We start from the raw sequence: 27,153 nt of genomic DNA on the forward strand, positions 1-27,153 counted from the left end.
CCCCCCCCCCCCCATACCACCCACCCCACTTCCTTACAGAACACCCCACTCCTCCCCAGCTCTACATAGGGGCCTTTTCATCTGTGACAAAGGCCTTGGATAGAGAGAGAGAGAGAGAGAGAAAGAAAGAGAGAGAGAGAGAGAGAGAGAGAGAGAGGGTGTAGCTTCCCCAAGCAGGGCCAGAGCAGACCCTCTCCGGGCCCAGCCCCTCTTTGAGGAGTGCTCTGAGTCGCTGACAAAGGGGTGAATGGGTTCTGGGGGATTTACTCTGACAAGAGGCTGTGCTTTGTCCTCTAAACCAGATGACCTCACGGACTCTCATGCAACCCGCCAGCACGCCCTCTCTGCAGCTGTGGTGGAGCTATGTGTTTAGGTTCGACTTGGGAGTGGTTAATGTTGTCTGTTGATGTGTTTGTATGTTTGTGCTCTTGTGTTGAAGCTCTCAAAAGAGCCCTTGCGAGCCCATGAGTTTGTATAGGTTTCATTGTGGATCCACATAATGTAGGTCAGGGGGGAGGGCATTCACTATTAGGTGAGGCTCATTAGGTTACAATAAGGTACTACTGTCCTGTCTGGACAGGCAATAGCCTGGTCCAGACAGGACAAACCAGTAACAGGTGTGTGGTATGAATGTGTGCAATTGTTTGATTTTCCATGACACTGACGAGGACTACTCCTTATGACCAGTGTTGGGGGTAATGCATTACAAAAGTGACACTTGTGGCAAAAGTGGCTTGCAAAAGTATTCACCCCCCTTGGCATTTTTCCTATTTTGTTGCCTTACAACCTGGAATTAAAATAGATTTTTGGGGGTTTGTATAATTTGATTTACACAACATGCCTACCACTTTGAAGATGCAAAATATTTTTTTTATTGCGAAACAAACAAGAAATAAAGACAAAAAACAGAAAACTTGAGTGTGCATTCACCCCCCCAAAGTCAATACTTTTTAGAGACAACTTTTGCAGCAATTACAGCTGCAAGTCTCTTAGGGTATGACTCTATAAGCTTGGCACATCTAGCCACTGGGATTTTTGCCCATTCTCAAAGGCAAAACTGCTCCAGCTGCTTCAAGTCGGATGGGTTCCGCTGGTGTACAGCAATCTTTAAGTCAAACCACAGATTGAGGTCTGGGCTTTGACTTGGCCATTCCAAGACATTTAAATGTTTCCCCTTAAACCACTCAAGTGTTGCTTTAGCAGTATGTTTAGGGTCATTGTCCTGCTGGAAGGTGAACCTCCGTCCCAGTCTCAAATCTCTGGAAGACTGAAACAGGTTTCCCTCAAGAATTTCCATGTATTTAGCAACATCCATCATTCCTTCAATTCTGACCAGTTTCCCAGTCCCTGCCGATGAAAAACAGAATGATGCTGCCACCACCATGCTTCAATGTGGGGATGGTGTTCTTAGGGTGATGAGAGGTGTTGGGTTTTCGCCAGACATAGCATTTTCCTTGTTGGCCAAAAAGCTCAATTTTAGTCTAATCTAACCAGAGTACGTTCTTCCATATGTTTGGGGAGTCTCCCACATTCCTTTTGCATATTTTTGTCCTCAAGCAATGATTTTTTTCTGGCCACTCTTCCGTAAAGCCCAGCTCTGTGGAGTGTACGGCTTAAAGTGGTCCAATGGACAGATACTCCAATCTCCGCTGTGGAGCTTTGCAGCTCCTTCAGGGTTATCTTTGGTCTCTTTGTTGCCTCTCTGATTAATGCCCTCCTTGCCGGGGCCGTGAGTTTTGGTGGGCGGCCCTCTCTTAGTAGGTTTGTTGTGGTGCCATATTCTTAAAATGTTTTAATAATGGATTTAATAGTGCAATATATTAACTAGGGAAATTGTGTCACTTCTCTTGCGTTCAGTGTAAGCAAAGTCAGGGTATATGCAGCAGTTTGGGCCGCCTGGATGAAGACTGTGTGAAGACCATTTCTTCCTAGCTAAGATTGTAATCAATTTGTCAGAATTTTACATAATTATGACATAACATTGAAGGTTGTGCAATATAACAGCAATATTTAGACTAAGGGTTGCCCCCGTTCGATAAAATACGGAACGGTTCCGTATTTCACTGAAAGAATAAACGTTTTGTTTTCGAAATTATAGTTTCCGGATTTGACCATATTAATGACCAAAGGCTCGTATTTCTGTGTGTTTATTGTATTATAATTAAGTCTATAATTTGATATTTGATAGAGCAGTCTGACTGGTGGTAGGCAGCAGCAGGCTCGTAAGCATTCATTCAAACAGCACTTTCCTGCATTTGCCAGCAGCTCTTCGCAATGCTTGGAGCATAGCCTATCAACTCACAGGATTAGGCTGGCAATACTATAGTGCCTATAAGGACATTCAATAGTCAAAGGTATATGAAATACAAATGTTATAGAGAGAAATAGTCCTATAATTCCTATAATAACTACAACCTAAAACTGGGAATATTGAAGACTAATTGTCACGTTCTGACCTTTATTTCCTTTGTTTTGTATTTATTTAGTATGGTCAGGGCGTGAGTTGGGTGGGCAGTCTATGTTTGATTTTCTATGATTTGGGGATTTCTATGTTTCGGCCTAGTATGGTTCTCAATCAGAGGCAGGTGTCATTAGTTGTCTCTGATTGAGAATCATACTTAGGTAGCCTGGGTTGCACTGTTTGTTTGTGGGTGATTGTCTATGTTAGTGGCTTGTGTCAGCACAGGTCTCATTTGTAGCTTCACGGTCGTCATTGGTTTATTGTTTTTGTATAGTGTTGGAGTGTTCAGTGTTTTCTTTATTAAAATTCACCATGAACACATACCACGCTGCATTTTGGTCCTCTGATCCTTCTCGCCTCTCCTCTTCAGATGAAGAGGAGGAAGACCGTGACACTCATGTTAAAAGGAACCACCAGCTTTCATAAGTTCTCATGTTCTGTGCAAGGAACTTTAGCTTTTTTACATGGCACATATTGCACTTTTAATTTTTTTCCCAACACTGTGTTTTTGCATTATTTAAACCAAATTGAACCTGTTTCAACCTGTATTATTTTAAGTTAAAATAAGTGTTAATTCAATATGGTTGTAATTGTCATTATTACAAATATATATATAAAAAATGTTGGTCCTCCAATAATTGGTATCGGCGTTGAAAAATCATATTCGGTTGACCTCTAGTCTGTTTCTCAAACTAGACACTCTAATGTGCTCAGTTGTGCACCGGGGCCTCACACTCCTCTCTCTATTCTGGTTAGAGACAGTTTGTGTTGTTCTGTGAAGGGAGTAGTAAACAGAGTTGTACGAGATCTTCAGTTTCTTGGCAATTTTTCGCATGGAATAGCCTTCATTTCTCAGAACAAGAATAGACAGACGAGTTTCAGAAGAAAGTTCTTTGTTTCTGTCCATTTTGAGCTTGTAATCGAACCCACTAATGCTGACGCTCCAGATACTCAACTAGTCTAAAGAAGGCCAGTTTTATTGCTTCTTTAATCAGGACCACAGTTTTCAGCTGTGCTAACATAATTGCAAACAGGTTTTCTAATGATTAATTAGCCTTTAAAAATGATAAACTTGGATTCGCTAAGACAACGTGCCATTGGAACACAGGAGTGATGGTTGCTGATAATGGGCCTCTGTACGCCTATGTAGATATTCCATTAAAGATCAGCCGTTTCCAGCTACAATAGTCATTTACAACATTAACAATGTCTACACTGTATTTCTGATCAATTTGATGTTATTTTAATGGACAAAAATGGGCTTTTCTTTCAAAAACAAGAACATTTCTAAGTGACGCCAAACTTTTGAACGGTAGTGTATATGGCTAATTAAGCAGCCCATATGATAGCGCAGTACTTGTAGACTAGTACAGGAAAGCAGCGCCACTGATGAAAGGAGAAACCAGCGATCAAACCCGAGTTAGTAATCTTTGGTAGAGTGCACATGGATCGCCTTGCTCCCTCCGACAGTCAAACAAACAGGGAGATTGAGATTTCTTCCATGAAAGTAAAACAAAGTAATATAACTGATTACTTTCCACACAAAGTGACATTGTAAAGTAACGTGTTACTTTTGTTAAATATAACGATACTTTGTCATATGTTGAATTATGAGAAGGAAAAGAAGCACCTGCTTAACACGACAACATAATGAGTCATTGGGGAACGGATTGGATCGTTGCTTTAGAGACAAACCTAGTACTCTACTCTCCCCTCTCTCACCCCTCCCTCTATATGATTTAACTCAGATTCAATTTGTTCTGCCCAACCATATGTAAAGACTGTGAAGAGAGAAGAGAGAGAGAGGGAGGGAGATCTGCTTACATTCTTCCTGGAGATGTTGCGCACGTCGTGCACATACTGGATTCTTCCTTCATGTCGGACGACCCCCACCGATATGGAATCTTCACACACCTCTGACGCAATATAATGGTCCACTTTGAATCCTAGGTCTCGTAGCACTAAGTACCCTAAACACACACAGGTAAACATACGTCAAGATATTTGTTTTTGCGGGTTCTGAATGTTACACTTGAGTAATGCATTAACGCGCGCACACACACACACACACACACACACACACTTACCAGTGGCGATGCCATCGAACAGTGAGAGCACGCGGATGGGGCGCCTCTGTTCTGCAGGGACAGCCCGGTAGATCTTTGGGCTTTCCTGAGAAACATATAGACCAAATCAAAATGTTTATATAAACAAACACAGACACTGTATGTACTGTAGTAGTGTTGCTATGCAGTGGGACCCTGAACTTTTCCTGATCCTGTGACCTGACCAAGAAGAACGGCAGGCCCTACATACTGTATGAGCGAAGTTAGTTTGGCCTCGGTAGTGGGACAAGGCTCAATGTTAGGAGTTAACTAAAGCATCTTGATGGGACTCACAAACTCCTGGCCGTTGTCGTTGACAAAGAACTCCTGCAGCTTCATGCTCCAGTCGTGGCGTCGTTTGAGCACGCCATAGTTCTGCAGGGGCTGGCACATGAAACAGCGCCACGGGTCCAGGTTACGGGCACTGTTCGACGCCCCTGCGCCCACCAGAATGTCCAGACAGTCAACACAGAAACACCTGCAGGGGAGGAGACAGACGGGTGTGATAAGGTTGAGGGGGGAAAAGGGGAGATGGACGAGTAGGGGAGGGGAGAGGGGGAGGGAAAGGGTGGAGGGAAGGTAGGGGGAGAGAGGGATATGGGGAGGGAGTGGGGGAAGGGGAGGGAGGGAGAGGGATATGTGGGGAGGGAGAGGGATAGATGGGGAAAGAAAGATACGGATATGTGGGGAAAGAGAGAAATACGGGGGACGGGGAGAGAGATATATGGGGCAGGGGGAGAGATATGGGGGGGAGAGGGAGAGAGAGATGGGAGAGGGGGAGAGAGAGATATGGCGGGAGGGGGAGAGACAGAGAGAGAAAGCAGAAAGAGAAAGCAGGTGGAACTAGTGAAAATAAAAGGTAACATATACAGTGCTGTGAACAAATATTTGCCCCCTTTCTGATTTTCTCTATTTTTGTATATTTCTATTACTGAATGTTATCAGATCTTTAACCAAAATCTAATATTGTATAAAGTTTACAAATAACACAAAAAATATAAACCTAATTTATTTAATTAACAAAGTTATGCAACAACCAATTCCCTTATGTGACAAACTAAATAATTGGTTGTGCCACCTTTAGCTGCAATGAATGCAACCAAATGCTTCCTGTAGTTGTTGATCAGTCTCTAATGTCGCTGTGGAGGAATTTTGGTCCGGTCCTGCATGCAGAACTGCTTTAACTCAGCAACATTTGTGGGTTTTCAAGCATGAACTGCTCGTTTCAAGTCCTGCCACAACATCTCAATTTGGATTAGCTCTGGACTTTGACTAGGTCATTCCAAAACTTCATATTTGTTGCTATTTAGCCATTTTCATGTAGCATTGATTGTGTGTTTTGGATCATTGTCTTGCTGCATGAGCCAGCTGCGCTTCAGCTTCAGCTCACAGACGGATGGCCTGACAGGTCCCGAGGCAGCAGAGCATGCCCAAACCATCACACTACCAACCCCATGCTTGATATGGTATGAGGTTCTTACTGTGGAATTCAGTGTTTGGTGTTCGCCAGGCATAATAGGACCCATGTCGTCCAAAAAGTGATACTTTTGACTCATCTGTCCATAGAACATTCTACCAAGAGTCTTGATGATCATCCAGGTGCTTTTTTTGTTGGCAAACTTGAGTCAACTTTTCAGACGAGATGGGTTCCTTTACGTCTGGCAAAACCAAACAGTACATTCAGTATAAAAAAATATGTAAAAATAGAAAACAAATACTTTTTCACAGCAGTGTACATCTAATCAGCAGGTTAGAGAGAAAGGAGAGCGAAAGAAAAAGTAGAAGCAGACCGAGAAGGCAAAACATAAAAGAGGGTTGAAATGAACTAAGATACAGCAGATTACAGTTAAGATGCAGAATAATACACTAATGACACAGTATAGATACAGCCCGTCCCAAATAGCACCATATTCCCTAGTGCACTACTTTTGACCACAACCCATAAAGTAGTGCACTGCACTTTTAGAAAAAAAAGGAAAAAAGGGTTCCAAGAGCGTTCTTCAGCTGCCCCCAAAGGAGAACCCTTTTGGGTTCCATGCAGAAACCTCACTGGAAAGGGTTCTCCTATGGGGACAGCGGAATAACCTTTTTCGGTTCTAGAAAGCGCCCCTTTTTTCCCTAAGACTGTATAAAAGGGACAAGAGTAGCATTTGGGCCACACTCTCAGAAGATTACCGAGATACGGTTAACGAGGTGAGTGTTGAGTCCAAACCTGCAGCAGTTGGCATTCCCACACAGTAGCACCTCGCGGCCCCCGCAGCACACCGTGCAGTAGGATTGGTAGCCGTCGTCATCATACATGTAGGATATCTCCAGATACACGTCCTACCACACGCACGCAACAACAGTCATTAACAACAATATCTAGAAGCCAGTGTTCACTTACAGAACAACAACAAAATTGACACCAGGATCTTTAACCAGTTCGAGCATGTATGGTGAGGCAGGAAATCAAACAAGAATGCAAATACAAAGATCCACAATATACACAAAAGTATCTGGACACCCCTTCAAATGAGTGGATTTGACTATTTCAGCCACACCCGTTGCTGACATGGGTATAAAATCGAGCACACCGCCATGCAATCTCCATTGACAAACACTGGCAGTAGAATGGCCTTACTCCTCGTCGGGAGTTTCATGAAATGGGTTTCCATGGTCAAGCAGCCGCACCGCACACAAGCCTAAGATCACCACGCGCAATGCCAAGCGTCGCCGCCATTAGACTCTTGAACAGTGGAAACACGTTCTCTGGAGTGACGCTTCACCATCTGGCAGTCCCGACGGACAAATATGGTTTGGCAGATGTCAGGAGAACACTACCTGCCCGAATGCATAGTGCCAACTGTAAAGTTTGGTGGAGGAGGAATAATGGTCTGGGTCTGTTGTCTGTTTTTCATGGTTCGGTCTAGGCCTCAGTTCCTGGGAAGGGAAATATTAACATCTGTGTATTTTAAACACAGAGACCAAAGTCCACAGACACAAAGGCACCGCTCTGGGACACATTGACAAAGCTGTAAACTGACATCAACATCACTGAAATTGTACCAGTCACTCACCATGCACCCATTGCACTTAACAAAGCTATTTGAACTATGATGGAACCGAGCCCATAACAACAAAGCTGCTAATACAAAAGAGAATGCTTCAGCCAATAGTTCCTATAAGAACTTCCTGAGACCTCGATAAGTCTGGATAAAGGCCATTGCTTCAGAAACCCAATAAGATGGTGTGATTAGACCTGGGTTCAACAATGATGAGCTTTGAGCTTTCCTGGAGCAAATAGAATAGCCTCAATGCCACAAACCCTCTGGCACTCCATACAAGCTAAAGCAAACGCTAAAAGTATTTGGAAGACTCCGAATAGTAATTGAACCCAGGTCTGGATGAGATGACGTAATATGATCATGTAGTGAACAGTCACACCTGTGGTAATGATCTATTGGACTGGAGGTAATGTCAATAGAAGCAGTTAGCCAGGCCTGGTATCGATGCTTCTAGTCCCTGACACAAGAGAGGCAGGCCTAGGCATGTCTCACTCTTAAGTTCTGAACACAGTGGTTCTATTGACAAAATAGCTCGAGATGACTTCTGTGGAAAGTCTTCCTCCAGAGAGCCGCACAAACACACGAATAAACACTATCACCCCCAGCGCAGGGATTCAGGATTGGATTACACGTTCAGGTAGGTAGGTGTCATTCAACTCAGGGTGTCCTGACTCTTTCAATGGGATCGAGACTCAGTGGCGGTTGGTAAAGATGGCTGTGTGAGACTGATGACAGTGATGACAGTGTAAATGTAATATAGGTGTATTTCTTGTCAGCGTGTCATTTCTGAATGAGAGGGCATTAGAGAAGTGCACTAACCTTGCATGCTTGGCAAAGGCCTCCTTCAAAAAGTGGGTGGAAGGTTGCCACTCTTGTCTTCCCGCAAGAGAGGCAAAAGTCTGCACGAAACAAATATGAGCTAGACGGAGACTTTCGACGAAAACACTTTTCGCAGCTCATGTTCAACGGCTACGGTGTCATCAGAAAGTATTCAAACCCCTTGACCTTTTCCACATTTTGTTGTGTTACAGCCTGAATTTAAAACGGGTTGAGGTGTTTTTTAGTCACTGGCCTACCCACAATATCCCATAAGGTCAAAGTGTTAAAACATTTTTTTTTTTTTTAAAGGAATACAAAATGAAAAGCTGAAATGTCTTGAGTCAATAAATATTCAACCCCTTTGTTGTGCAGTAAAAATGTGCTTAATGAATTGTATGTACTCACTCTGTGTGCAATAAAAGTGTTCAACTTGATTTTTTAAATGACTATCTCAACTCTACCCCACACATACAAATATCTGTAAGGTCCCTCAGTGGAGCAGTGAATTTCAAACACAGATTCAACCACAAATACCAGGGAAAAGACCTTCTCGTAAACAAGGGCTCCTATTGGTAGACGGGTACAAATAAAAAGCAGACATTGAATATCCACTTTGAGCATGGTGAAGTCATCAATTCCACTTTGGATGGTGTATCAATACACGCAGTCACCACAAAGATACAGGTGTCCTTCTTAAGGATTTCACCATGAGGTCAAAAGTGATTTTAAAATAGTTACAGAGTTTAATGGCCGTTATAGGAGAAAACTGAGGATGGATCAACAACATTGTAGTTACTCCACAACACTAAACTAATTGACAGAGTGAAAAGAAGGAATGGGTGGGTGAGGAAGAAAATAACAATTTAATTCATTTTGAATTCAGGCCGTAACACAACAAAATGTGGAATAAGTCAAGGGGTATGAATACTTTCTACAATATCTGAAAGAACTAGAAAGAAATATCTGAAACTAAAAGGAGAACGTACCTTCTATACTTCTGTTATTCTTCAAAACTTCATGCACCATTTGTTCTGAAAGGCAGAGAGGAGAGAAGAGACACATGCAGGTCAACAATTAAAGACAGGTCTTAAGTCACATGAATAATAACATGCCATAGCAATAAATCACAGACGACTCCGGGATCGTATTCATTAGGGCATAAAATGTCAGAAAAATGTTGCAACGGAAATGGGAAATTAGTGTTTCTTATAGAACAAATCCAAGTAGTCCCCTCCCCGTTTCTGTTTTCTTCCGTTTGGTGCCTTAATAAATACGACCCTGATAACCCCGGGTAGACCCATTTGGTTGACCTCTGACCTCGACTGTAGACCTCCTCTGGGCCGCTTTTGGCCTTACACAGGCTGACGCGGGGCCTCTTGGCTGTCGGGAAATAATCTGGCAGACTGACGTCCAAAACCTGGTGGTTCAACGTGCTGCTATCTGGAGAGGACAAACACACACACACAAACACACACACACACACAACCGTCAAAGCATGTAGAAGAAAGTATACAGTACCTAAAATACTCGGCGAATATATGTAATATTACTGTATACCAGTTGATATTACTGTGTATTATTGGCCAAGTAATATTGGCCCACTAGACCCGACAAACCTATTGAACCCTTACCTCCGGAGTATGGTGGATGACATAATAAAACATACTAAACAGAAGACAACCCTTAACCACCCTAGTGTGAGTACCAGACTTTTCTGCTAACATTCCACTCCTTGTCATTGCAAAAGAGACGGGCCTTTTGGCAATCCCAATGCTCAATATGCTCTGTATCTACGGTGGAGTTGCTCATTGGTTGTTGGAAATAACATGAATATTATCCCGCATGCGGAGCTTCAGAAATAGAAATAGAATTTAGAACAAAGTCTAAAACAAACATTTAGCTGTTACCTAGGCAAGTTGTGGTATTTTTAGGTTTGAAATCAAAACTAAGATGACATTTTGTGGTTGGAATTGCAGTATGTATTTAGTTTGAGAATTTCGATGTGAGCTAGCAACTTTGGTCATCACTAGCTACCACAGCCACAAAGTCATACAACCCCATCTATTTCTAACACTTCTCTTGTTACAATCTGATTTTAAACCACAGGAGGTTGGTGGCACCTTAATTGGGGAGATCGGGATAGTGGTAATGGCTGGAGCGGAATCAGTGGAATGATAGAAAATACACATGGTATCCATATTTGACGCCATTCCATTTGGTCCGTTCCAGCCATTATTATGAACTGTCCTCCCCTCAAGCAGCCTCCACTGTTTTAAACCTAAACCTAACCTTAGCCACACTGCTAACCTTATGCCTAACCCTAACCTTTTCATACATTTTTACGATCTAGGCCATTTTGACTTTGTGGCTGTGGGAACTAGTGGAAACCGGAGCACAGGAAATGGATTAGCTAAAGGAACTGGTACCTAGGCTATAACCACCCCTCCTCTCTAATGAAATACCAACGTGCCAACATACAGTTAACCGATCATGTGACAGAGATAGGAGAGGCAGATTAGGATGCCAAGTAGAGACAGGAATAAATTACGTCAGTCTTAAAAGTATTTAATTAAAAACGTGTCATACTGATAGAAGAGAAAGTAATGGTGGAACTCTTAAATACGTCAGCAACTATTGTCTCAGCCCTAACTGGAGCTATCGTTTAAAGCCACAATATGTAACGTTTTGGGGCGACCCGACCAAATTCACATAGAAATATGAGTTATGGATCTGTCACTCTCAAGAAGCAGTAGATCTGTTATATATGCGCTATTTCTATGCTTCCCGTTCATAAATGTTGTTTTTGCGTCTTTTATTTTTCGATTTTGTACACCAGGTTTAAAAAGCAGAAAATATTATATTTTTGGTTATTGAAAATATATTTCACAGCGGTTTAGACGGTACAATAAACTGAAAGCACCTGAACTATTAGAATGTTAGCAACAAAATGGCGGCAAAATTTCTGCACATTGCACCTTTAAGTTGGGTGCTATAACAGTGATCTATTGGACTACATAGGTACTTCCTAGGCACATTCACAATTACTGTATGATGTGAAAACTAAAATATTGCTTCAAGGGATCATTCGCATTTGAGAAGTTTCAACAACAAAACAATTCTAAAAAGTTAACTATCCCTTTCACATTCCAATATTAGACAAGACAGGAGGAGGCAGGAGAAAACCCCAGCCATGACATTTAGACCTTATATTGGCTTTGGATGGTGAGTCTCACCAGGGTTGTCTGTGGGTTTGAGGCCTTCTTGGCCCTTTGGCAGGAAGCCCCCGATGGCCCAGTCCAGCATGGGCTTGACTTGGTCTTCTGGCCCCTCTGATTCACACTGAGGGAACGTCTTCTCAGCACGCAGACTTGCCATCTGAGAGAGGGAGGGGGAAAGGGAGGCGGGGGGAGAAGGAGAGAGGGAAGAGAGGTGAAGGAGAGGGAGGAGGTTAGGGGGAAGATAATAAGAGATGGGAGGGAGAGAGAAAGTGAGAGGAGAGGGGGAAGAGGGGCAGAGAGAAGAATGGAGCTGAGAAGAGATGATTGTCAGCCTTGCTAAACAAACAGGTGGTCAAACAGGCAGGTACTCTATACAGACAGTCAAGCACACGAGAGAGACCAAACAGACCTGGTAGACAGAGACAACAGACTGAACTAGGCTACTACAAGAAGGGGCTTGTGCTCGCAGACAGACAGACAGGGACACAGACAGACCGACATCTCACTAGACACACAGGTCTTCCTCTTTCTTGCTCTATCTCACAAAGGCGGACAGATCTTCATTAACCAGAGGAAAGAGTCAAACAAACACACAAAAGAACATGACAAGGAGTCGAGAACAAGTAGGGTCGGCCCGCTCATTAGGCAGGATTAGGCAGCATTTTCGGAGCACGGCATTTTCTGAGCTAAACTGGCCAAGAAGCACCTTCAACAACACATAAAACCTCACATAATTCTTCTAAAAAACTATGACAATTTCTCTCAACCAGTGGCATATGGGCTTTTTAGGTGAGGGCTGACGCCGCCTTGGCATAAACAGTGCCCACTTTGTCAAAGGCAAGGAAGCAAAATATTTATCTTGTCCATTCCCAGCGTGCTTGTCCAGGGTGCTGTTGGGAGGGAATCATCTCTGCAGCACTCCACCGTCGTTCCGTCCCAAAAACGATCGAACATAAATCATGTATCAGATATAGCATATGGTAGACAGAGTAGGCTATGTGGCCTTTTCTGTAGCCTACAGGCTGGAGATGTAATGAAAGACAACGCTAAGAGACGGAAACATCATGTTTCTCCGATCGAATAGCATCACCTAAATGGCGGGGATGTTAACAAACAACATGTCCTAAACACAGGACAGGTCAAATGGACAATCAGGCTACTCACAACTGCTGTCCCGGAGTTTCATCCCGTGGGCTAAATTGTCATGATCAGTGGTTTCAAGTATGTATCCTTATATTTCTGCATTTCCCGCTGTGTAAACACATTGCAAATAGGCTCGGGATAACTCATTTTTTATTTAACCAGGCAAGTCAGTTAAGAACAAATTCTTATTTACAATGACAGCCTAGGAACAGTGGGTTAACTGCCTCGTTCAGGGGCAGAACCAAACATAGATGGCTGTCTGGTTTAGATCTGAAGCGGTCTGGCCTTAATGTCAACGTCCACGGACATAGATTCTTGGTCTATAAATGATGTAGTGGTCTATCAATGATGTATTTTCAACTTTCTTTCAGAACTGAAAATTAACCTTATTTCAACATCCAGAAAAGAAGAATGTTCACCTTTCATTCAGAACCTAAATTTAAGCTAACTTCAAAGCCTGGAAAATATGTATTTTAGATTTATTTTCAACATCATGTTGCTTACTTAGCATCATGTTGCTTATCTGTCTGTCTGTCTGTGTCTGTCTTTGAAAATGATGAACAGCTCCTCGTATTGAGAGACTGATAAAGGAACTGCAGGGAAAGCAAGGCCCTGTATTGGACTTTATTGTGCAGCTGTCACACCCCCACACAGGCAACCACACTTATATTGGCATGCACACAAGCACACACACACACCTGACATGAAGGTAGGCACTAGGCAGGTAAGCGTTAAACCACACACATATAGCCTTTCTCACTCTGTCACATTCTTCTTCAACCCCCCCCCTCCCCCCTTCCTTACCTCCAGCGCCTGGAAGATGGCCCTGCGGTAGGATGTCAGCTTGGTGTAGGAGGCCTGGTTGAAGAACTTGGGGAAAGCAGTGATGGAGTCCAGCTTGTCAGCAGACACCTGGAGGAAGGATGAAGAGTGGAGGTATGGAGGGTTAAACCCTCATTCATTGCTTTACTGTAAAACAAGGTCTGCATTCACATAGGGGGGGGGGGGGGGGGGGGAGAGAATCCCGACACAAGTTAACCGTGGAATTCCCTTTTTTCTCTCTATGCATATTCTGACCCTTATAACGTCAGCATGAGAACGGCATGCTATTCACTCGCTATTCATTTGGGATGTAGATGGAATAAACGAAGGTGTGGCGGAGGTGTCGTCTACGCAGACTCCCTATTCTGACCTTGACTTAATTCCCTAATAATTCCACCGCCTTTTTCTCGCGAGGAAACCGTAAATAAGGTCTAGCGATCCAACCGGTTCCAAGTGGGGAGAAAAACATCTACACCATTCTCCACGCACTGTCATTCACAACTCGATAGGAGCTCGTGATAATAACTAGGTAAATGATAAGGGAATTCTAATTATAAATGACAATGGTTTTAGATCTATTTTACCTTATGATGGCTGGAGAAACATTTAAACTAGTCATATGGCAGCTAACTGAAGCATATCAACATATCAACTTTCCCAAAGTAAAGTTTATGAAATGCTGGTGCCATTATGCATCATTTCATTTGTACAGCCTTTTAACTTGCAGGGATGGGCACTCTCTAATGTCTTAATTATAGGCTACCCCGACTTTCTCTGTTTCCGATTTCTATCATGTTAAATATTAGCCACTATCAGTATCGACTGTCAGCAGGAATAATAACCACAGATATTCAACTGCCAATTTACTATTAGTTCCCTTCAGTTGGTATAGCCTACATTATCATTTAATTACATTGTTTTGTTTACCTTCATTTGCTTCCTCTGTAAACGGTTGTGAGGTCGGTTGGACGTACGGCCAAATTCTCTAAAATGACGTTGGAGGCAGCTTATGGTAGAGAAATTAACATTCAATTATCTGGCAAAAGCTCTGGTGGACATTCCTCCAGTCAGCATGCCAATTGCACGCTTTTGTGGCATTGTGGCATTGTGTTGTGCTACAAAACTGCTCATTTTAAAATGGCCTTCAATTGTCCCCAGCACAAGGTGCACCCGTGTAAGGACCATGCTGTTTAATCAGCTTTTTGAAATGCCACACCTGTCAGGTGGATGGATTATCTTGGCAAAGAATAAATGCTCACTAACAGGGATATATAAAACACTGTCAATCAAGTTAGAGTAGCTAGCTTGTCTAACTATCTTAGCTGGCAGGCCTGCTGGTAAGGCTGGTAGACTTTAGAAAAGCAAGAAATAACTAATGAATAAGACTCACGTTCCTTTCCATCTTCTACACAGATTTTAGAAGAGATGCAAAGAAGCATATTTAGTTCCAACACAACAAAAAAAAACACCAGTCAGGTGGATACAGACAGCTCAAGAGGTATGATTAGATATGCAGAAAAATATTTTTGTCATAGAATTAAGCGTAATGATTGTAGCTCTAGACAGCAGGAAAAAGCTGTTTCAGGTGTTTGAAAGATTCTACAACTTAAGAACTAGGGGGTGGGGCATAGCACCCTTCTGGACCACCCCCCAGCCATCCTCACATAGTTTGTGCCCCCTCAAATTCTTGGGGTGCATGATGCCCCTGAGAGCGTGCAAGGTACCCACATCTGCAGAGTGCGTTACCCTACTGAATAAGGTAAGTCTGAATACCAAAGACTGAGAAGTCCATAGGAAAGGCCCCAAGCGTCTTATCTAGGACCAGGTGCCCTGTCCCTATAATGTTATTCATTATGATCTGAAACGGAATCCTACTCTGTGTCGCATGAGCCTTGTTTACACCTTGCGTTAATACACGACATGACCAAAAGTATGTGGACACCTGCTCATCGAACATCTCATTCCAAAACCATGGGCATTAATATGGAGTTGTTCCCCCCTTTGCTGCAATAATAGTCACCACTCTTCTGGGAAGGCTTTCCACTAGATGTTGGAACATTGCTGCAGGGACTTGGTACCATTAGGCCACAAGAGCATTAGTGAGGTTGGGCGATTAGGCCTGGTTCACAGTCGGCGTTCCAATTCATCCAAAAGGTGTTCAATGGGGTTGATATTAGGGTTCTGTGCAGGCCAGTCAAGTTCTTCCACACCAATATCGACAAACCATTTCTGTATGAACCTCGCTTTGTGCACGGGGGCATTGTCATGCTGAAACAGGAAAGGGCTTTCCCCAAACTGTTGTCACAAAGTTGGAAGCACAGAATCGTCTAGAATGTATGCTGTAGCATTAACATCTCTCTTCACTGGTACTAAGGGGCCTAGCCCGAACCATGAAAAACAGCCCATGCCATTATTCCTCCACCAAACTTTACAGTTTGCATTATGTATTCGAGCAAGTAGGGTCGAATACATGACTAGATTCATCTGTCGGACTGCCAGATGGTGACGCATAATTCATCATTCCAGAGAACGTGTTTCCACTGCTCCAGAGTCCAATGGTAGCGAGATTTATAGTACTTCAGCCGGTGCTTCGCATTGCGCATAGTGATCTTAGGCTTGTGTGCGGCTGCTCAGCCATGGAAAACAATTTCATGAAGCTCACAACAAACAGTTATTGTGCTGACGATGCTTCAAGAGGCAGTTTGGAACTTGGTAGTGAGTGTTAGAACCGAGCACAGACGATTTTTACGCGCTACTCGCTTCAGCACTCGGTGGTCCTGTTCTGTGAGCTTGTGTGGCCTATCACTTCGCGGCTGAGCCGTTGTTGCTCATAGACGTTTCCACTTCACAATAACAGCACTTACAGTTGACCGGGGCAGCTCTAGCAGTACAGCAGTTCAGTACAGGCCATTCTACTGCCAATGTTTGTCTATGGAGATTGCATGGCTGTGTGCTCAATTTTATACACCCGTCAGCAACGGGTGTGGCTGAAATAGCCAAATCCACTAAGTTGAAGGGGTGTCCACATACTTTTGTATATATAGTGTATGTGGGTTTTATGTTCAGATCAATATGATTTAATCACTATCTGATCAAGATGATTCAATCACAATCTGATCAAGATGATTCAATCACTATCTGATCAAGATGATTCAATCACTATCTGATCAAGATGATTCAATCACAATCTGATCAAGATGATTCAATCACAATCTGATCAAGATGATTCAATCACAATCTGAATCACAATCTGATCAAGATGATTCAATCACAATCTGATCAAGATGATTCAATCACAATCTGATCAAGATGATTCAATCACTATCGGATCAAGATGATTCAATCACAATCTGATCAAGATGATTCAATCACTATCTGATCAAGATGATTCAATCACTATCTGATCAAGATGATTCAATCACAATCTGATCAAGATGATTCAATCACTATCTGATCAAGATGATTCAATCACAATCTGATCAAGATGATTCAATCACAATCTGATCAAGATGATTCAATCACTATCTGATCAAGATGTGTCGCATCTACACATGGTATTAAAATGTCTATCTTATCCAGCCACTGTGACTGCAGATTTCCTAGTCCCTCCCTGTATGCAATTTTTTGGCATACAGATAATATTGATTTATTTTAAGATAATTATGAAGGCAATGGTGCTACCTGTCAATGATTTTAGAAATCAAATCAAATCAATCAAATCACATTTTATTTGTCACATACACATGGTTAGCAGATGTTAATGCGAGTGTAGCGAAATGCTTGTGCTTCTAGTTCCGACAATGCAGTGATAACCAACAAGTAATCTAACTAACAATTCCAAAACTACTGTCTTATACACAGTGTAAGGGGATAAGGAATATGTACATAAGGATATATGAATGAGTGATGGTACAGAGCAGCATACAGTAGATGGTATCGAGTACAGTATATACATATGAGATGAGTATGTAGACAAAGTAAACAAAGTGGCATAGTTAAAGTGGCTAGTGACATAAGAATGCAGTCGATGATCTAGAGTACAGTATATACATATGCATATGAGATGAATAATGTAGGGTAAGTAACATTATATAAGGTAGCATTGTTTAAAGTGGCTAGTGATATATTTACATCATTTCCCATCAATTCCCATTATTAAAGTGGCTGGAGTTGGGTCAGTGTCAATGACAGTGTGTTGGCAGCAGCCACTCAATGTTAGTGATTGCTGTTTAACAGTCTGATGGCCTTGAGATAGAAGCTGTTTTTCAGTCTCTCGGTCCCAGCTTTGATGCACCTGTACTGACCTCGCCTTCTGGATGATAGCGGGGTGAACAGGCAGTGGTTCGGGTGGTTGATGTCCTTGATGATCTTTATGGCCTTCCTGTAACATCGGGTGGTGTAGGTGTCCTGGAGGGCAGGTAGTTTGCCCCGGTGATGCGTTGTGCAGACCTCACTACCCTCTGGAGAGCCTTACGGTTGAGGGCGGAGCAGTTGCCGTACCAGGCGGTGATACAGCCCGCCAGGATGCTCTCGATTGTGCATCTGTAGAAGTTTGTGAGTGCTTTTGGTGACAAGCCGAATTTCTTCAGCCTCCTGAGGTTGAAGAGGCGCTGCTGCGCCTTCTTCACGACGCTGTCAGTGTGAGTGGACCAATTCAGTTTGTCTGTGATGTGTATGCCGAGGAACTTAAAACTTGCTACCCTCTCCACTACTGATCCATCGATGTGGATAGGGGGTGTTCCCTCTGCTGTTTCCTGAAGTCCACAATCATCTCCTTAGTTTTGTTGACGTTGAGTGTGAGGTTATTTTCCTGACACCACACTCCGAGGGCCCTCACCTCCTCCCTGTAGGCCGTCTCGTCGTTGTTGGTAATCAAGCCTACCACTGTTGTGTCGTCCGCAAACTTGATGATTGAGTTGGAGGCGTGCATGGCCACGCAGTCGTGGGTGAACAGGGAGTACAGGAGAGGGCTCAGAACGCACCCTTGTGGGGCCCCGTGTTGAGGATCAGCGGGGAGGAGATGTTGTTGCCTACCCTCACCACCTGTGGGCGGCCCGTCAGGAAGTCCAGTACCCAGTTGCACAGGGGCGGGGTCGAGACCCAGGGTCTCGAGCTTGATGACGAGCTTGGAGGGTACTATGGTATTGAATGCCGAGCTGTAGTCGATGAACAGCATTCTCACATAGGTATTCCTCTTGTCCAGGTGGGTTAGGGCAGTGTGCAGTGTGGTTGAGATTGCATCGTCTGTGGACCTATTTGGGCGGTAAGCAAATTGGAGTGGGTCTAGGGTGTCAGGTAGGGTGGAGGTGATATGGTCCTTGACTAGTCTCTCAAAGCACTTCATGATGACGGAAGTGAGTGCTACGGGCGGTAGTCGTTTAGCTCAGTTACCTTAGCTTTCTTGGGAACAGGAACAATGGTGGCCCTCTTGAAGCATGTGGGAACAGCAGACTGGTATAGGGATTGATTGAATATGTCCGTAAACACACCGGCCAGCTGGTCTGCGCATGCTCTGAGGGCGCGGCTGGGGATGCCGTCTGGGCCTGCAGCCTTGCGAGGGTTAACACGTTTAAATGTCTTACTCACCTCGGCTGCAGTGAAGGAGAGACCGCATGTTTTCGTTGCAGGCCGTGTCAGTGGCACTGTATTGTCCTCAAAGCGGGCAAAAAAGTGATTTAGTCTGCCTGGGAGCAAGACATCCTGGTCCGTGACTGGGCTGGGTTTCTTCTTGTAGTCCGTGATTGACTGTAGACCCTGCCACATGCCTCTTGTGTCTGAGCCATTGAATTGAGATTCCACTTTGTCTCTGTACTGACGCTTAGCTTGTTTAATAGCCTTGCGGAGGGAATAGCTGCATTGTTTATATTCGGACATATTACCAGACACCTTGCCCTGATTAAAAGCAGTGGTTCGCGCTTTCAGTTTCACGCGAATGCTGCCATCAATCCACGGTTTCTGGTTTGGGAATGTTTTTATCGTTGCTATGGGAACCGGTATAATGATGATTTAAATAGTTTCACCATCTAGATCTGTTTACACTTGATTGATATCCAGATACAATTCGTGCCTAACTATCTCCACAGGGAATGCATCTTTTAATCATCTACACCAGTCTAAAAATGTGGGCACAATCAGAATGTGGACAAGATCAGGACAAGGACACATGTTAGCACCAGGTATAAACATGGCTTTTGTGCATGCTGGCCCTGATAATACAGCAGACTTTATGACAGACTTACGATAACACCCAAAATGTTTCGCTCGCCCAAAACAATGACGGAGGGTTGTGGAACCCACTTCCTCAATGCTCACCTCAGAGAACTTGCCGTCGCCGAACCACTGCAGCCACCTCATGCCATGCGTGGCCTGTCGTTTGCCCGTAGCGCGCCAGGTGACCACGATGCCTGGCCACCAGGAGAACCCCTTAATCTTCCCCCACACTAGCTCCCCAATACCAAAACCCTTGTTGTCCTGCGAGGGGAAGAGAGGGGGGGTTAGAGGGGTAAAACGGGGTGTGCGTGTGAGACCTGGATTTGGAGTTTGAGACGGGGGAGGTCTTAGCTTCCATGGGACATGTCAGTGCATAGATACACTGCCAGGTGCACATAATCATAATGGATATACCGCTGCTAGGGGACTGCGGATACGGGTTGGTCTCCAACCACACATTACAAAGACTCAAGTCTTACCATGAGAATGTTACACTTTGTTTACTTCATGTGCCACCGACTAACCACACGCCACACAGCTGTGTAGACCTGTGAGGTTGCCGGCATCAAAGGGTGCAGAGATATACAAACACACACAGTTAGCCATGCTCCACGCACACACTCTCTCTGCAGGTGGACAAACAGAAGACGGGATGAGAGACCTCTTTGATCTCCTCCCCTTTCTTTCTCTGTCTCACCTTCACTCCCTCTTCTATTGGCCCTATATTCACTTCTCCCTTCTCTCACCCCCCTCCCCCGCTCTCCCCTTCTCCCTCCTACCCTCTCCTCGATCCCCGTTCAGTTACCTTGTACTCCAGCTGGCAGGCAATCTCTGTGGCATGGGAGATCAGGGAGGTGGAGGAGTTGGAAGTGCTCTGGGCCGAGTCCTTAGAGTCCTGCTCCAGGAGCTCCAGGGAGGGGCCCTCAGGGACCACGGACACCAGGGGCCCGGGGCCAACACCGCAGGCCAGGCTCTGTGGAGTGAGAGAAAGGGGTAGGGAGGGAGATAGGGAGGGGGAAAGGCAGACACAATGCATGAAACGTTAGTTGGGGTGTATTGTATTGCATTGGTCATTACAACCTGTCTAACTACAGTGTAAAGTACACAATGTTACCAAGTAACTGTTGAACTTGTATGTGTTTTTTGTGGTTTAAGTTGGTCCTGATGTTCTCTGCTCTACCCAACCCTATTTCTCAGCGCCATCCGTGTGTCTTAGTCCTCCTGACTCAAATGGACTCCCACACCTACACAGCTAATTCAGACCAGCACCTTGAAACCTGCTCAAGTGTTCTTTTCTCTTTCCGATTCAATTAAGATTCTCAGTGGTAACCGAACCAAAGCAATTCTTCATGCAGGTACTGTGACAGAGGGACAGACGGAGAGGGTATGAGAGAGAGAAAGAGACAGCGAGACAGAGAGCGAGGGAGAGCGAGAACGTAAAGAGAGTGAAAGGGAGAAGGAGAGCGCAAGAGGGAGAGGGAGAGAGAGAGCGAAAGAGAGGGAAAGAAAGAGATCCAGAGAGGCGCCAAACGTTGTCGGGACTTAAGTAATCACTTCTGGAATCTCATCACGTGGCGGACTGCAGACAATCATGTTTTAACTGGCTCTCGCTGCAAAGTAGAGGCTTCAGAAAATAAACACTGAGGAAAAAGTGGGTGAGAGAGAAATAATCACCACAGCCTTTCAAACAAAGGCAGCACTTACGGTGTTATGTCTCCAACGATTTGGTTTGGTTTAGCTCTACCTACCCACTCATATCTCCTTTTTGAGCGTCATATCTCCTGTGTGTGTGTGTGTGTGTCTGTTTGAGAGTGACAAGTCATGTTGGATGGTGTGTTTCTACAGGTGCTGACTTGTCATGTCTCAGAGAACTGAGAGAATACGCGGAGAGAAACATGTATTGTCTTTTGAGGCCAAGAGTCAGAGAGACTGCCAAAAGCATGACTACCTAGTCATGTCATCGCTAATGCGATTGACACAATGTCTTCTTTTAATGTCAAATAATGTCTCGGGTACTGTTGGAACAAAGTAAAACATTTATTAGTGGGTGTCAAATTTGAGTGAATTAAAAAGATGATTGTAAATAATGAACTGTAATACAAAAGATCAGAGCTGAATATTTTGACAGACTGGATAGGATATGCCCTGGGAGTTATCGTGTCTGTTCATTACGTTGTTGCACATTCAGTCTAGTCTCACCAGAGAGCTGCTGTGGTGCTCCAGCCTGCTCTGGCATCCTCCTCCTCTCTGCTCGCGGCTGCGTGGTTTGTTGTGAGGGGCCAGCAGACCGGCCTGGAAGATGGTCCTGGGAGAAGGTCTCTGTCTCAGGCCCGAGCCCGACTCCGAGGCCCCCACCCCTGCCACCTTGGCCTTCTGCTGTAGAAAAGACACAACACAACCCTTTCACTCAACCAATAGGTACCAAGGGGACCAAGATCCAGGCAAACACAGCGTCAGAGTCGTGTTTAATAGGGCAAGTGTTTAAAAAAACACAACAATCTGTGTTCTTATTGGGCAATTTCAGGTATCGCCTCGCCGTTTCAAAACATTTCTACCAACTGTACACAGCTCAGGTTTCAGCATTACCAGCCATGCTTGTCTTGGTTCCAGGGTGCAGGAGGAGTGTGAGAAGAGGGTGTCTGGCTACGAGATGATCATCATCAACGTTCAGGTTTCGGTTGATGAGAGATGTGTGGTTATATCAAAGCTGAGTTGATACCAGCAGTGACCCTAACAGTTAGAACCAGTTAGTCCAGCTGTCTGCCAGACAGACAGACAGTTATTTTGGTTTACGGGTTACAGGTATGACAGTGACTGGGGGAGAAAGCTGGAGCAGTGTGTGTGTGTGTGTGTGTGTGTGTGTGTGTGTGTGTGTGTGTGTGTGTGCACACGCATATATCTATATCAGGCAGGGGTCTTCAACCTTTTCTTGACCAGAGTCTCCCTCCCAGGCAAAAAAAAATAATTATAATAATCACAAGTCTTGTCTTATCAGGTGAATGCAAGGAGAAGTAATTCACATTTTTTTTCAACAAAAAAATAGATTTGGTAGATAGTTTGTCATTATTTTGAACTCCCCACATTACAATTGGAAGAGTAAGTATAAACTTTAACATAGTCTCTTAGCTAGAAAGGTAATGGGCTCAGGGCATTTTCCCTACGAGCAGATGTTCTAGAAAGCTAAACCAGCAGCCAGCGGCTCTACGCAGCCTATTCCCAGGTGCTTTTTCAAAGCCTTTGTCAGATACGCAAGTGAGTGTAAATGGCTCCAATGAGTGTAATTTTCTCAATATCAGGAGGTGAGAAATAAATAATAATTGGTTCATTCTGTTGTTGCTAGCGATATTCATAACATTGAAATACATTTTTAAAAAAGGGGGGGGAAAGAAGATATTTGTCCATGCACAAGTGGGTAACCTGTACGAGTATGAGGTTTATAACTCAAATGTGTTTTTTTTGCATATGCCAACTCCCCCTGAGACACCCTCAGAGAGTGTGTGTGTGTGTGAAACTCACCTCACTGTAGGTAGAGTCCCAGCTGCACTCCTCCTCTGAGGACCTCTTCCTAGTTCTCTTTCTGCTGCCAGACAACTGATTCACATCTGAGTCTGGAGAGAGGGGTGGGGGGGAAGAGGGAGAGAGAGGGGAGGTGAGAAACTGAGAGAGAGACATGGGATACAAGGTAAGGATGGTGACTTAAGCCATCCGCCTGCTTCCCAGTCAAAACAGCTCAGTAGAATGTGTTGATATATAACATTTTTTTTTTAAATAGTTTACTAGGCAAGTCAGTTAAGAGCAAATTCTTATTTACAATGACGGCCTAGCAACAGTGCCTTGTTCAGGAGCAGAACAAAATATTTTTTACCTTGTCAGTTCGGGGATTCGATGCAGCAACCTTTCAGTTACTGGCCCAACGCTCTAACCACTAGGCTACCAAAATTACGCTAGGCTACCAAAATTACGCTGACATTTTGTCACCTCTTTAAGGAATACCTAGGATAGGATAAAGTAATCCTTCTCACCCCCCCCCCCCCTTAAAAGATTTAGATGCACTATTGTAAAGTGGCTGTTCCACTGGATGTCATAAGGTGAATGCACCAATTTGTAAGTCGCTCTGGATAAGAGCGTCTGCTAAATGACTTAAATGTAATGTAAATGTAATGTTTTTTTCCGGTTTGGACTTCGGTGAGAGTTTTTTCGGCTGTTCAGATACACAGCATTCTTTCTGGAGGCAAGACGAAGTTCGGAGCCGAAGTCTACGCCCTTCAACTGTGTTTGGTCAACAGTGGGGATTCTTCAATAAAGTCTTTGTCATTCAATGAGAGACCACCCATTTTCAGACACCAAACAACTTAGTTAGATGTAAAATAAGATCTCTCTGAAAAATTAATGACAGATTTCTTGAGTTATCTTAGATTCATTTGGACTATTTTGAAGAAGTGTATATTGGTTACGGCGTCTCAAAATGGACAAACAGTACGATTGGTGCTTTTTCTTGTTTTTCAAGCAAAGGTCTTTCCAGGGAGTATGCCAGCACACTCAAACTGAAGCATGCCGACCCCTTTATGAAAACACAGGTTTCAGAGATTGTGTGAGAAGGGTTAGGGTTGAGAGGTGAGAGAACGATGTAACTCAACGCGGTCAGAAGGTGTGATGTGATAACGAGATCAAAGGCCTGAAGTCAACTGAGAGGGGTGAAAGCTTTCCGAGAATGTCCAGTGTGTGTGTGTGTGTGTGTGTGTTCCGGACCTGCAGGTGAGGCAGCATCTCCATTCTGCTTGGGGCTGAACGGGGAGTGAGGTTCGGCCAGGGTGAGCGGGCTGTTCTCATTTGTCATCTCCATGTCACTGTCGTCGGCTGCAGGCATGTCCCCATTCACCTCAGCCTGGGGACGACATGAGAGGATCTATCAACACACAGCACTCAACAACACTATGGAAAACAGAAGCAACGGTCATCGTTTCATTTTTTTTTTTTACAATTCTAATAAATACAACAGTTGGACAATGGATGAAGAAACTCCAAACTTTTGGCATTTTTATAATCCATCAGATATTGACTGAATTGTAGCACATAAAACATTTTACTGGCATGGACAAATAATGAGGGATTTTGGTGGGAAGGTATTCAATTTATTGTCAAACATGGCCTTTTGATTTTATTTTAGAATGAATTCATATGTAAATGTTCATATTGTATCAGGTATTGTTTTATTATGGTGTGTTAAAATAAAGAAAATTATATGTGCCTAATTTGCATAAATACATTGGGCATATTGCATATATGACTAAATTAACATGAAGGGGTGGGGCAGGGCTGAAACCACCAAACACTTGCTCGGTCTATCCTACCTGCACTCACCTGCTCTGTCTACCCTACCTGCACTCACCTGCTCTGTCTACCCTACCTGCACCCACCTGCTCTGTTTACCCTATCTGCTCTGTCTACCCTACCTGCACTCACCTGCTCTGTCTACCCTACCTGCTCTGTCTACCCTACCTGCACTCACCTGCTCTGTCTACCCAACCTGGACTGTCTACCCTACCTGCACTCACCTGCTGTCTACCCTATCTGTCGGGCACTGATGTTGGGCGATTAGGCCTGGCTCGCAGTCGACATTCCAATTCATTCCAAAGGTGTTCGATGTGGTTGAAGTCAAGGCTCTGTGCAGGCCAGTCAAGTTATTCCACACCGATCCCGACAAACTATTTCTGTATGGATCTCGCTTTGTGCATGGGGGCATTGTCATGTTGAAACAGGAAAGGGCCTTCCCCAAACTGTTGTCACAAAGTTGGAATCACAGAATCGTCTAGAATGTCATTGTATGCTGTAGCGTTAAGGGGCCTAGCCCCGAACCATGAAAAACAGCCCCAGACCACTATTCCTCCTCCACCAAACTTTACAGTTGACACTATGCATTGGGGCAGGTAGCATTCTCCTGGCATCCTCCAAACCCAGATTCATCTGTCGGATTGCCAGATGGTGAAGTGTGATTCCACGCCCCAGAGAACGAGTTTCCACTGCTCCAGAGTCCAAAAATGGCGAGCGTTACACCACTTCAGCCGACGTTTGGCTTTGCGCATAGTGAGCTTAAGCTTCTCGGCCATGGAAACCCATTTCATTGAAGCTCCCGACAAACAGTTATTGTGCTGATGCTGCTTCCAGAAGCAGTTTGGAACTGGGTAGTGAGCGTTGCAACCGAGGACAGATTATTTTTTATGCGCTACGTGCTTCAGCACTAGGTGCTACCATTTTCTGGTCTTGTGTGGCCTACCTCTTCGTGGCTGAGCCATTTTTGCTCTTAGATGTTTCCACTTCACAATAACAGCACTTGCAGTTGACCGGGGCAGCCCTAGCAGGGCAGACATTTGGCAGAAAACTGACTTGTTGGAACGGTGGCATTCTATGACGGCGCCAGGTTGAAAGTCAATGAGCTCTTCAGTAAGGCCATTCTACTGCCAATGTAGAGATTGGGCATGGAGATTGCATGGCTGTGTGCTCAATCTTATACACCTGCCAGCAATGAGCGTAGCTGAAATAGTCGAATTCACTCATTTGAAGGGGTGTCCACACTATATAGTGTAGCTCCAAATTTGTATTATTTATTTCATACAGTCTCTTTCGCTCGTCTTTATTAAGGGTGCCAATAATTATGGACGTGACTGTAGATACAGAGATTATAGAATGGACTGAGAAGAGTGAAAGCATCTATCTGACATCTTTAGATTGTCACACCTCTGTTGCAATGACAGGGAACGCGGGGCTGGGATGGGAGGAGGGTGAGAGTGGAGGGTGAGAGAGGAGGGAGGGAGGAGGGTGAGAGAGAAGGGAGGGAGGAGGGTGAGAGTGGAGGGTGAGAGAGGAGGGTGAGAGAGGAGGGAGGGAGGAGGGTGAGAGAGGAGGGAGGGAGGAGGGTGAGAGAGGAGGGTGAGCGAGGAGGGAGGGAGGAGGGTGAGAGAGGAGGGAGGGAGGAGGGTGAGAGAGGAGGGAGGGAGGAGGAGTGAGAGAGGAGGGAGGGAGGAGGGTGAGAGAGGAGGGTGGGAGGAGGGTGAGAGAGGAGGGAGGGAGGAGGGGGTGAGAGAGGAGGGAGGGAGGAGGGTGAGAGAGGAGGGTGAGCGAGGAGGGAGGGAGGAGGGTGAGAGAGGAGGGAGGGAGGAGGGTGAGAGAGGAGGGAGGGAGGAGGGTGAGAGAGGAGGGAGGGAGGAGGGTGAGAGAGGAGGAAGGAAGGAAGGAGGGTGAGAGAGGGAGGGAGGGAGGAGGGTGAGAGAGGAGGGAGGGAGGAGGGTGAGAGAGGAGGGAGGTAGGAGGGTGAGAGAGGAGGGTGAGCG

General features: G+C 44.6%; 1 protein-coding gene across 3 annotated transcripts in view; it reads right to left on the reverse strand.

Annotated features, from left to right (window-relative positions):
• The window catches only part of LOC115131991 (DNA (cytosine-5)-methyltransferase 3B-like), a 54,672-nt gene that overhangs the window by 14,487 nt on the left and 13,032 nt on the right, over positions 1 to 27,153 (reverse strand). For 2 of the 3 annotated variants that reach the window (XM_065020644.1, XM_065020643.1), the window contains exons 3-16: positions 24,575 to 24,710; positions 23,342 to 23,433; positions 22,025 to 22,201; positions 20,631 to 20,798; positions 19,928 to 20,086; positions 13,598 to 13,705; positions 11,666 to 11,807; positions 9,750 to 9,872; positions 9,419 to 9,463; positions 8,433 to 8,512; positions 6,779 to 6,891; positions 4,859 to 5,044; positions 4,549 to 4,640; positions 4,286 to 4,431 (exon numbers count right to left, since the gene is read on the reverse strand). In XM_065020644.1, the coding sequence (XP_064876716.1) occupies positions 4,286 to 4,431; positions 4,549 to 4,640; positions 4,859 to 5,044; positions 6,779 to 6,891; positions 8,433 to 8,512; positions 9,419 to 9,463; positions 9,750 to 9,872; positions 11,666 to 11,807; positions 13,598 to 13,705; positions 19,928 to 20,086; positions 20,631 to 20,798; positions 22,025 to 22,201; positions 23,342 to 23,433; positions 24,575 to 24,710 (1,767 nt within the window). The remainder of the gene's footprint in view (positions 1 to 4,285; positions 4,432 to 4,548; positions 4,641 to 4,858; positions 5,045 to 6,778; positions 6,892 to 8,432; positions 8,513 to 9,418; positions 9,464 to 9,749; positions 9,873 to 11,665; positions 11,808 to 13,597; positions 13,706 to 19,927; positions 20,087 to 20,630; positions 20,799 to 22,024; positions 22,202 to 23,341; positions 23,434 to 24,574; positions 24,711 to 27,153) is intronic. The other variant, XM_029664138.2, reaches the window with a different exon arrangement.

The sequence above is a fragment of the Oncorhynchus nerka genome, linkage group LG7, assembly GCF_034236695.1.
Source record: "Oncorhynchus nerka isolate Pitt River linkage group LG7, Oner_Uvic_2.0, whole genome shotgun sequence".
NCBI classification, from domain to species: domain Eukaryota; kingdom Metazoa; phylum Chordata; class Actinopteri; order Salmoniformes; family Salmonidae; genus Oncorhynchus; species Oncorhynchus nerka.